Here is an 11,873-nt window from a genome sequence, read left to right on the forward strand (position 1 = left end):
TAGTTCTCTGTCACTTATCATTAGGTTATAATTTTAATATTTACACAACATAATAGTAGCTATGAAATTATGTTATTAATGTAAAAGACTATTATCATCCTTAGATTGTAGAGCTAATATTAAGTAAGCTAGTAAGTGTTAGGTTGTTTTCTTTTACATGAGAATATAATCTAATGTGATCTTTAAATATGTACAATGAATGGCTATTAATAGACCGGGTTCCAAGGAAATGTTCCAACAATGCGAAATGTTATGTCTTTACAGCTTATTGTACTATTGTATGTGGTGCAGAAAACTCAGTTACATTTGTTTTCATTATCTTTCATATTACGAGCTTGGATTAGATATTTTAATTCTTAGATAAATTACGATTGTTTGCTAAAGGTAAGATGTGACATTGACTTCAAAGAACTTTTTATAATGTTAGCTCCTTTGTTTTTCATCTGTTTAGCTGTTTACCTTTATCTTTACTAATTTACAAATAGTACGATTATCGTGTTTGTCTGGTTTTTGTTCCATTTTTCTTTCGCACTTGAAACTCTACAGATTGTTTTTAATGCTTTACTTGAATCAGACTTATTGTTGGTTGTTGACCAAACTGTACAAAACTTATCATCATACCTCTCATTAATTTTAACAAAACAAACATAAAATGTTCTTTATACAGGGAATTTGGTCTCAGAAAGCAACGATAAATCTTTAGTTAAGGTGGTCTTTTGGAGTCGGTTTTCTCAAACTCAAGTTAATTGCCTAAGTATCTGTAAATTTGACCTTGAATATGGTGTATTAATCTATTGTTTTTGGTACTAGATGGATCAGCTGATGCCATTCTACGTAGTAGACGCGATGCGCAGCGTGCCAGGCCTGGCGGGTTTATTCGTGGCGGGGATATTCAGTGCCTCCCTCTCCACCATATCTGCAGCCTGCAACGCACTTGCTGCTGTCACACTCACCGACTATGTGGGAAGGTATGATACAGAAACTACAGTTAAGCTTACGATTTGCCACTGTTTCGAACGGGATGTTCATCAGCTGGCTAACTAAACTAGGTTCAACAGGGCAAATTAGTTTTGCTGAAAATCTCTTCAACATCGGTTCATTACTTTTTAAGTGTATAGAGAAAATCTACATACAATCGATTCAGTTAAAAGTTCTCGTATGGAATACTATTAATTAACTTGTTTTTACGATAACTAGCCGTCCGAGTGTATAAAATTGATTTATATTTTCTGATGAGTATATATATAGACTGTAATTACAATACGATACTTTTAAGACAATCGATCTGAAAAAGTACAAAGTCATAAATGCCCTCATAATTATATAAACAAGTATCAAGAACAAACTTATTTACATTGTTACGTTTATGATTCAGAGGTTATTTCTATTCTCTCTTCAATTTCACAATCCAAGTTGATTAATTGTTACGTTGCATTATTTCGATTGATTGTTATTTCGTATATTCGCAAATTGATTTTGTTATGTAAATGCACATACGAGGCTGTTCAACTTGTATTATACTCGCTTTATCGTATCATTGTTTTCTATGTTAAGCAACCGTTACATTATTAAATTAAATATATACTTATCTATGTACATATATTATACGCAGACTTGAATTGAAATAAGCGACGAAAAACTATTTTTTATATCATTGAAATAAATTAAACTAAAATTAAAAAGTACGAATAAAGTATTATGGTAGAGTCAATTGGCTAGATTTCAGATGATGGGACATAGAAGTCGACATTTTAATAAAGCTAGTGTTGTGCCAATACACCGGCACACTGTCGGATTTTCTTCCTAACAATACGTAGTTAGTTACGGATCTTCTTAGTTTTTTAATCAATTAATTTATTGATTATTTTAAACTTACCAGATGGTTCCAAGTGAACCCATCGTACGTGCCGTGGCTGACTAAGATAGCGGCGTGTGTGTACGGACTGATCTTCCTGGCCCTGGCGTTCCTCGCGCAGTACTTAGGTGGTGTGCTGCAGGCGGCACTCACCATCTTCGGCGCGGTCGGCGGGCCTCTGTTAGGAGTATTCACGCTGGGCATGTTTACAACATTCGCTAACGAACTGGTTAGTACTTATAGCATGTGATCATCTTGATCTTAGTCAATACCACACATACTTATTTATAATGTAAGGCTCGTGTGATGTACCCTTAATTGATTATGGTTAAAAACAATTTTCCTAACACGTAAGCAATGTATATGTATGAATGAAACCCCAACCATAATCACATTCACGCTAATATCAAAGTTTAAAGTTCGCGGGTAAAAGGGTATCACAGGACTTTCCCAATGTATATTCAGAAGCACCAACTAGTAATTATATTTGATGTTTGTTTGCTAAATATTTAATATCAACGAAACTCATGTTCTTTTAAGCTCACTAAACACCTTCAGTTTTAACGGCACAGTTTTAAATTGTAGGCAACTATACAACTGTACAGTTTAAATGACAGTTAAAAATGTGTGTAGCGAACTTTATCTCCTTCCTAATCTAACATCTACTAATTTTAAGTGTTCCTGTAATGACTTTGTGTACAACAGGGTGCGTCTTTCGCGTTATTAAGTGGCATGGCGTTGACCCTATGGATGAGTTTCGGAGGACCGCGACCGGCTCCGGTCAAGTTGGCCGTGTCGGTGGCAAACTGCGCGCACAATGTCACCTTGACGACTCCTACACCGACGGGTCCCAGTTCATACTTCTATTTATATAGAATATCTTATATGTGGACCAGCCCGGTAAGTTATTTAACATTTTGTTCTGTAGCAATAACAAATACTTGTAACAAGGATTTGCTGTTAGTTTCCTTGTTGTATAGATATTTATTTACCTTATACGACTTTTTTAGTTAAGTAGATATACTTGTTATGTGCGTGCTATCCATTTTAATTCTTGACAACAAAAATTTAGTTTAGTTTCGTCTCAGGTCTTGACGTTAATAACCTAATAAACTCTTCAACTTCAATCTAATTGTAATAGCTGTTAGGTTTTGTAACATATTATATTAGGTAATTTCAAAAGTTTGGTTGATGAAAATATACTGCTAGTTATTTTATTTCCTCATTTTACGTAAAATATTTCAATAAATAATTAACTTTATTAAAATGTTTGTATATGTTGCCCGATACTGTTGGCAGAGTATTTATTTAGTTTTAATTTTCAAATATTAAATGTCTAAACTCAACGTTGTTTTAGATTGGTTTCGTATGGGTGCTAGTGATTGGATCGCTCGTATCTTTAGCCATAAGAAGACAGCAGCCGTGGGAGCGAGCTGGCAAGTCCAGTCCGGACCCGGCGTTGTTCACACCTCCTCTAGCCGACAGACTACGAGCCAGGGAACATAAGAAGAATGGAATACAGGTAACTCTCCGATTCTATTTCAATTCAATAAGGTTTTGATAGGTGATCAAATTAATTTTATCTTCTCCCTACGTGAGAATAAAGTATGTTTATTCATCAATATCATCTGCTTGGTTATGTTTTGTGTTTAATTTTTATAACTTCACCTCTTCTGTGTTCTATCAGTGGTCATTGGATAATAAGTTTGAAAATAAAAATTTGTTTTTCCTTCTCACTTTTTCAAAACTCATTGCGTGGATGTCATTAATCAATCATCATAGCAAACGTTTTTTTTTTCAAATTTTAACCAAAACGATATTGAGATAATCACAATTGTAAATAATATAAAAGTATAGAAGTTGGTGTGTGGTGTTTTTTTGGCATTTTGTTGTGTGTAAATTTTTGTTTGTCATTTCTTTTGCTTGCATGTTCATTTTCACAGTAATAAAGTTTGTTTCATTTATTAACTTATTACTTTTTCGTCTTAAAATATTAAAATACGAAATTTATATTAAATATTCCAAACCAATACGACTTAGGGACCTTCAAGAAGCGAGCATACCATTTTCTTAAAGGCCGGCAACGCATCTACAGTTCCTCTGGTGTTGCAGATGTCCATGGGTGTCGATAATCACGTTGGTGTTCCCGCCGCTCGTTTGCCCCCTTCTCTTATAAAAAAAAAATGAAATTAAAGTTTTGGGCCATAAAATAAAATATGAAATGGTTTAATTTTTACTGTACTATTTGTTATCAATTTATTTTTACTCAAACCACGCATGCTTAGCTATACACAAATCTTAGTAGTTTAGTTCACTGCCTAGTTTTTTTTCTAGATGGACAACAAAATAGTTCTCTGAAAGAGCCACATGCTTCTTGCCTTTCGGTGTATATTGCTTGCCATTGATCAGGTTGGTATAATGGACTTTATTTTCTATTATCATCACCACCCTTGAATTAGTCTTCTAAAATAACGTTAACAAAGTATTTTATAATTTAATGTATATTTGCATTTTCTTAGCTTTATTTTGGGCCATGGAATTACTCTTATTTTCAAGAGAGTTGTACATAAAGAGAGACTTTTATACCATAATTTACTTCTTCATATTTCATTCTAGAAATATTGATTTGTTGTGAAGGTATTGTATCAAAATTTAATCTTTATGTTTGTATTTTTGGTACTGAGAGAATTTATGAAAATTAATGGGTATATTTTGATTTATAAATTATGGCAGTGAATCATTGAAGTTATAAAATTAACGCTTATATGTTTTCAGTGCAAATTGCTGCAGCAGAGTTGCCCAGAAGAATAAACACAAGATAAATAAACCTAATAAGATTAATGTGATTGTGTAATTTATTATCGTTCGTAAGAAGTTATGTTTCTTTCTAGATGTTTTAAATATTCTATGAATACAAAAATTTTTAAGTTATCAAAAAGAATCTTTTCACACATTTAACCATATCTGAGAAACGTTAATGTTGTTAAATAAACGTAGATATATAAAAAGTCTTAAATTTAATATTTGTCGACAAAACTCTGAAAGAAATATAATTTCAATTAAAGTAATATTAAAGTCGAGCTGTTTTTATCAGTTCCTATAGTTTTTAGTTTAACATTCCTAGAATGTATCTCGTTAAAATCGAATATTTAATCCTATTCTAAGTTAGGTGAATGGTTTTAATTATATATTTTTTGTTACTGTTTAGTATTTTTATAATTATAAATTATTTTTATATCTGATTTTTTTAGATGCGTCTCGAGCATTTTATTTTTTTAGTGTTTTTGTGTAGGATTATGAACTAAGACGTATTCTTTCTTCAAATTCGAAGAATGCGTGACAAGCGGATAGCGCGTATCACTAATTTTTGCTTAATTATATGAGATCAAATAACAATAATGCTGCAGAGTTATTTGACTAAAGTCTTGAAATATAAAAAATAAGCAAAATTGTTATTAAAACCATTTATTTATTTATTTATTTCATGTGATGACTTAATAATAAGCAACAAGGCTGTACTTATGTAGTGAATTTATCGGATACGTATATTTATAAAATCATTGCAGTATATAATTGTTATTTATTATTAAAAGTTATATATATATATATATATATATATATATATATATATATATATATATATATAACTGTGATTGAATACATTTTCGCTTTAGCGGAAATTTTTATTTGTAAAAATAAACATAATAAAATTGTATAAATCATTACACATTATGTAAAGAAAATTGTAAGACGATCACTATCTTCATATTTAATTTATTTGATAATTTATTAATTATTGAATACAAAACTTTCTTAAAAAAATATTTACACCAGGGATAGCGAACCAATGGCTCTCGTGCCGTTATATTGGCAAGTAACAATTTTGGACACTGATCACGAAATACATTATCCACTATGAAAAAATCTTGTAGTATTTATTATATGAGAAGGGAACGCCAGTCATACCTATACTACGGATTATTCCCAATCATCTAAAATTCAAAATTATTTGATGACACGTATCTAGAGAAATGGCACGTTGATAAGTAACGCTCCACCATCCCTGATTTATACAAAATAGGTAAATTAATAATAGTATATGACATTCGATTGAAAAAAAACATATAAAAAATATGTTGACAATTTTTATTGTCGAAGTATATCATATTAAATCTAAATAAAATATTAAAATGTAAACCCTACTCTGTATACCTCATGCAATGTTTAGAAAAATAAAACTATATTTATTATCAGTATTCAACACTGCCAAAATAAAAAGTTAAGCCATCTTTTGACCAACTAAGATCTGGTGGGATTGTTGTCGATCCCTGACTTATTTAATATAAAAAATATACTTATCATGAATAGATTAGTCGAAAATAAAGTGATTTAATTCATAGTACTTTGAAAGATAAGGTCTTTTATAATATACATGTAAAGGATAACAGTGCTTAATAGACCAAAACCAATTTTACTATTGTAATATTTAAGTCATTATGAGAGACAATACATAACCAATCGATGGTCTAAATCGCAATAAAATAACTTAGAACTTATCGTTGTTTTCTGAGAGCAAAATCCTTGTTTAATAACATATCGATAACCCTCTCATTTTATTTAACAACACAGAGATAATATGTTTGTACACGAATTTTGGTCTCAGAAACCAACGATTAGTAAGCTATAATTTAGTTTTTAGTACATGATCTACAAATCTTTTGTAATTTTCTTTTTTTAATATCTCAAATGATGATATGTTCTGTATGTTTTATGAATAAAAAAGTGAATATCGTATGTTAACTTCTATCAAGTACACAGAAAACTTTTAAAACTTAAAGAAAATCAAAATATGGACTAACTAATAACCATAACATTATTACGTGAAAGTCTTTTCTGAAATCATTTAAAATTGAAGATTATTTTTTATTAATTAATTTTCTTATTATAATTTTTGTGATTTTTTTTATAAATCTCTTAATTTTAAGTTCAATAATTAGTTAAGATAAATCTTATAAGTTTTAAAATAAACGCGATAGTCAATACACCTGGTTATCATTACTTCTAAATAGTTTGGTGGAGTTCTTTAAGTCATACGTCAGTTTAATATAAAAATTAAAAAGTATATTTTCTACTCCCAACAATCGATTGTAAAATCGATATATTTATAGATCCCTTAAAAAGTATGCATTAAATATGTTTATAACACTTTACATTTTATTTTATGTATAAAATATCATAATCTGCAAAATTTTGTTCTTTTTCTTACAAAAGTTTCCTTTTAATTAATGCAAAATTCTAATGTGTAGGAGAATATTTCAGTAATGTGTAATTTATTAGTCTAGACACAAAAATACTTTATAAAAAGGTTTTATTAACTGTTAATTAACATATTACATAAAAAAAAACAGAGTAAACTCATTATATTATTAACAAATAAATTGCAGTTGAGAATAATCATCTTTTTACAGACAAAACATAAATTCGAAGAACCTTACGATGAATACTTTATTGAAAATAAGTTATGCTTTTCTTTTTATAATAACAAACATGATTTATTGTGATACCTGTACGAATTGTGAACGAAGGCCTTCTGAGAAGTGAAAAAAATTTCATTTCCATTTTTAATGTCCCTTATGAAGACTGTTCTTACAATAAAATTTAATAAAACTCTGGATTACATCGTGTTATGCTTGTTTTTATGTTTTTTTATTAAACTTTTAAATGATGAATGACATAAAAAAACAACCTTTACTTGCCTCATACAGAAAACTTACTTTAATATTAAAATAGCAATTCAAATGTTGAAAATTATTGCTAATTATAATAAACAGATGTTTTCATGTTGTTAAAAATTAAAGGGAATACAAATTAGGTACCCTTACAAGAATTAGAAATGGGGGAGGAGTGTACTGAATATTGGTGGATTATGCAAAAAAAGCTTTTACGGATGTATTATAGTAGACTAAGAATGGTGTTACACTAATTATCGTAATAAGGATAATTGCAAAAGATAGTAGAAGCATGATGTGTCACGACCGTGCCAAAGGGGAAGTCCGTATTACATTTCTGTAGGACTAAGGTGAATATTTAATACTATAAAAATTTAAAACTTCCGAAATTAGACACTTCAAATTGTCTTTTCTGTGTAATATTCTGTAAAGATGCAAGCTGCATTATACTCCTATATATTTAGGACAAAATTGTCAGCAAAAGAAATATATTGTTTGCAATATTGTTGCGTAGAAATGGATTAAAATAATTGACGACCTTAGCATTCTTGCGATATTGCAGTTATAAATTATTTAATATGCATGAATTATTTATGAATAACATTCATACGCCATCACATGAGATGCAGTATATTGACAGATTGTGTTAAGTCTCGTAAGGTTCTTGTTTTTAAAACAATAAAAAGATAATCTGACGGTATTCATATTTTTTGCAATTAAATATTTACGAGTTGTAATGTTTTGTATGTTGTTTAAAGATAAGTGATGATGTTTCAGATAAGAGATAAAAAGGATAACCGATAATTTAAACGGTAGTGTAGTATGCTCATAGTTTTGACGTGTGACGACTGTAACCAATTGTTAAATTGTTTCTGCAATTACAAGTAAGTCTATGATTTTTTTAATGAATACAGTAAGAAAAAGGAGTAAATAAGACTATCGTTAATATAAAATTGATATGAAATTATGAGATGTGTGTAATATAAAATAAAGAAATAAGCAGCATAATGAAAAGTAAGCAGGGAAAACTAATGATATCTCTTTCTAAACTACATGAGCTCTAGCGGTGAAGGTAAAGTTTGCTTTTTAGTTTTGGAGCAAGATTAACAAAACTTTTTACTCTCTTTTTACTCGATTTTATCATGAGTTTGGAAATTTTTTTTTTAGATTTTCTTTTATAATTTTCATTTAATTTCAGTAAACATGGAAAGGTCAGTCTTTAAACCGGTGGATTACGCCATCATGACAGCGTCCGTTGTAATTTCAATTGTAATCGGACTTTATTTTCGGTTTAGTGGCGGCAAACAGAACACTAATGAGGTTTGGATCATATTTTAGAAAGTTTAAAAAACTTGAATGGCAAAAAAAATTTAAACATTTTTCTTTTGGTTTCAGGAGTACTTATTAGCTAATCGAAACATGTCTATATTTCCTATAGCAATATCTTTAATGGCTTCCTTCATGTCTGCTATAACTCTTCTTGGAGTGTCAGCAGAGAATTATTACTATGGAATGATATTTGTGATTGTCAATTTAGGTTATGGTCTCGGAACACCAATAGCATGCCAGTTTTATTTGCCAGTATTTTTCGGATTGCAAAAGATAAGTGCATATGAATATTTGGAGATGAGGTTTGGACCAACGATACGAATACTAGCATCACTAACTTACACATTACAGATGATTTTATACAGTGGAGTAGTGTTGTACGCACCCTCGATCGTTCTTGAAACTGTCACTGGATTGACCAGAATCGTATCTATTCTAGTTGTAGGTTTAGCCTGCACTTTGTATTCAACTTTAGGAGGCATGAAAGCTGTTGTGTTTACAGACTTACTGCAATCATTACTAATGTTCGCAGCAGTAATAAGCGTAGTTGTGTTCACGTCATTAGAACTTGGAGGATTTCTTCAAATATTTGAAATTGCTAAGGAAGGTGGACGTTTAGATTTTTCAAAGTAAGTATCGCTAGTGGCATTTAAATTAGTTTTAACCAAAAGCTTTTATATTTCTCATCAGTTTCAGTGTGGATCCAACAGAGAGACATACCTGGTGGTCGCTCCTCATCGGCGGTGTTATAAATTTCTTATCATTATATGCAGTCAACCAAACTCAGGTATTTACTTTGTGCAGTGAAATTCTGTGGTAGGCATTCAATGTTACTGAGGCAAAAGAGTTTACAACTGCAGATATTAATGTTTCATTGTTGTGTTAGGTACAACGTTTGCTGACAGTGAGTACATTGGAACGATCGAAGCGCTGTCTGTGGTGGAGTTGGCCGGTCCTATGCGTGCTTAGCTTGGTGACATGTATCAGCGGTCTAGGGATATATGCCGTCTATAAGAACTGTGACCCATTTACCAGTGGGAAAATTACTGCGGTAAGTAATTTCTCTAAAGTTACTTTTGAATTTAGAAGTGTGCTATGTTTGTTAAGAATGGAAACGGAAATCTGATTGAACTGAACAAATTTCTTGGTGCCTGTTTTATTTTGATATGGATCCGTGGTTTATGGCACAATTTACTTTTACAATGTGGATCATAAGGATAATGAAAAGATATTTCATATTCCCAAAAATAAAAATGAACGATAATGTTATATTTTCCATTGTGACGCATGTAGCGTCTGAGATGTCATTTGTTTCGTATTTGTTCCCTGAGTATTTTGCAGGCTATTTCTATAAGTTATTACAATGTCTTTCGTGTAGATCGACCAGTTGTTACCTTACTACGTGGTGCACGCGATGGGTGCTGCGCCAGGTCTCGCTGGGCTGTTCGTGGCGGGAATATTCAGCGCCTCTCTCTCCACTATATCTTCCTCTTGCAATTCTCTCGCTGCAATTACACTAACAGATTACATTGGCAGGTATAGTATATATAAGTAAATCTGAACAGGATGCGTTGAATCTAAGTTCTTATTAATATTACGGGAGGAGAATTGACCTTTTTCATTATTTTGAGGAAATTATATTAATATTAGAAGTTTCTGGGTTAAAAAGAAGTATTATTTTTGATATATTTGATTAATTTACATAGATAAATTTACCACTTCACTTGGTATCCGTAGATGGTGTAAATTGAGCTCATCATGTACACTCTGGCTGACAAAGTTAGCGGCTTGCGCTTACGGCTTCCTGTTCCTGACCCTAGCGTTCCTCGCTCAGTACTTAGGCGGCGTGCTGCAATCCGCTATGACAATCTTCGGCGCAGTCGGCGGCCCATTACTCGGAGTGTTCTCGCTGGGAATGTTTACTACGTTCGCTAATGAACTTGTATGTTACGTGTATTATGAAAATATTCACATAAAATATAACGTATTTGTTTCTCTCACTCTGTTGTTGAGACAGAAACATCTAGATAACTTTTTAAAGTGGAAAAAATATATAATTTCCAGGGTGCATCTATAGGTCTACTGAGTGGTCTATCGTTGACATTATGGATATCTTTTGGAGGACCACGACCTCCAGTTACCAAGCTGCCGGTTTCTACAGAAGCTTGCAGTCAAAACTTAACTATGCTAACAGCTGTGCCAACTGCTGCAAGCGACTACTTTTATCTCTATCGAATATCTTATATGTGGACCGGTTTGGTACGTTTTTTCACTATGTAAATATATATTATTTTTTTCATATATTATAACATCTCATTTCAAGAGTGAAAGTTGAGAAGAAAAATGATGAAAGTTGTATTAATGTAAACAAAATAAAATGTATTACAGATTGGCTTCGTGTGGGTGTTACTGATTGGCACGGTCATATCTGTGTTGGTGCGTCACCAGCAGCCCTGGCAGAAGGCAGGCAATCCACATCCAGACCCTGCGCTCTTCACGCCGCCACTTGCAGCGAGGTTACGAGCCAGATATTACAACAAAAATACTAATAAGGTATGGTTTCATTTCAAGTTGGAGGCAGTTAAAAATAAAATTAGTAGGAATTTTTCGGACTGTTCAATTTAAGCTTGTATTTACAGTTTGCTATTTGTTTTAAAAAATTCCACAATTTTTTAGGCTCATTTATTATGAAACGACGGTTATCTATAGCGTTTTTTCTCTTATTTCAGTCTACCGTAGAGTAACTTTCATTATATCCTAGCGGGATATAGCACAAGATGACCTGAAAATCATCAATAATTACGACGTTGGTGACTATTAGACAAAGAAAAATCATAAGATAAGTTTTCAAAGGTGTTTATTGATGACACAACGGTCTAACACAAACTATGAATATTTATTTACCTTATACAACGACAAAAGGATTTGCTTAATCTACGAATATGATAAAGGTAATAAAG

General features: G+C 31.5%; 2 protein-coding genes across 7 annotated transcripts in view; both read left to right on the forward strand.

Moving 5' to 3' along the window:
• Nucleotides 1-4,852, forward strand: part of LOC106115769 (putative sodium-dependent multivitamin transporter) — a 15,030-nt gene extending 10,178 nt beyond the window's left edge. For 4 of the 5 annotated variants that reach the window (XM_013309286.1, XM_013309285.1, XM_013309287.1 and 1 more), the window contains 5 exons: nucleotides 811-968; nucleotides 1,880-2,084; nucleotides 2,561-2,755; nucleotides 3,213-3,377; nucleotides 4,631-4,852. In XM_013309286.1, coding sequence (XP_013164740.1) covers nucleotides 811-968; nucleotides 1,880-2,084; nucleotides 2,561-2,755; nucleotides 3,213-3,377; nucleotides 4,631-4,666 — 759 coding nt within the window. In that variant the 3' untranslated portion in view covers nucleotides 4,667-4,852. Of the gene's footprint in view, nucleotides 1-810; nucleotides 969-1,879; nucleotides 2,085-2,560; nucleotides 2,756-3,212; nucleotides 3,378-4,189; nucleotides 4,265-4,630 lie in introns of all 5 variants that reach the window. The other variant, XR_001227777.1, reaches the window with a different exon arrangement.
• A 2,441-nt stretch (nucleotides 4,853-7,293) lies between these two features.
• LOC106115771 (putative sodium-dependent multivitamin transporter) lies at nucleotides 7,294-11,732 on the forward strand. 2 transcript variants are annotated; one of them, XM_013309290.1, is made up of 11 exons: nucleotides 7,294-8,281; nucleotides 8,362-8,468; nucleotides 8,783-8,904; nucleotides 8,980-9,542; nucleotides 9,604-9,700; nucleotides 9,800-9,964; nucleotides 10,292-10,449; nucleotides 10,651-10,855; nucleotides 10,978-11,172; nucleotides 11,302-11,466; nucleotides 11,643-11,732. In XM_013309290.1, exons 3-11 carry the CDS (start codon nucleotides 8,788-8,790, stop codon nucleotides 11,655-11,657), a joined length of 1,680 nt encoding a protein of 559 aa, XP_013164744.1. In that variant the 5' UTR covers nucleotides 7,294-8,281; nucleotides 8,362-8,468; nucleotides 8,783-8,787; the 3' UTR covers nucleotides 11,658-11,732. The 2 variants fall into 2 exon arrangements, with proteins under 2 accessions (XP_013164744.1, XP_013164743.1); XM_013309289.1 differs by having other exon boundaries at nucleotides 7,294-8,468.
• Nucleotides 11,733-11,873: the final 141 nt, after the last annotated feature.

The sequence above is a fragment of the Papilio xuthus genome, unplaced genomic scaffold, assembly GCF_000836235.2.
Source record: "Papilio xuthus unplaced genomic scaffold, Pxut_1.1 DF827777.1, whole genome shotgun sequence".
In the NCBI taxonomy this organism is placed as follows: domain Eukaryota; kingdom Metazoa; phylum Arthropoda; class Insecta; order Lepidoptera; family Papilionidae; genus Papilio; species Papilio xuthus.

What these genes read in the sequence shown, in the direction of transcription:
- LOC106115771 (XM_013309289.1), top strand. Translation starts at nt 8,788, where the DNA reads ATGGAAAGGTCAGTCTTTAAACCGGTGGATTACGCCATCATGACAGCG. An exon ending in CTACGTTCGCTAATGAACTT is followed by an intron (nt 10,856 to 10,977) that starts GTATGTTACGTG and finishes TATAATTTCCAG; the next exon opens with GGTGCATCTATAGGTCTACT. An exon ending in CTTATATGTGGACCGGTTTG is followed by an intron (nt 11,173 to 11,301) that starts GTACGTTTTTTC and finishes AATGTATTACAG; the next exon opens with ATTGGCTTCGTGTGGGTGTT.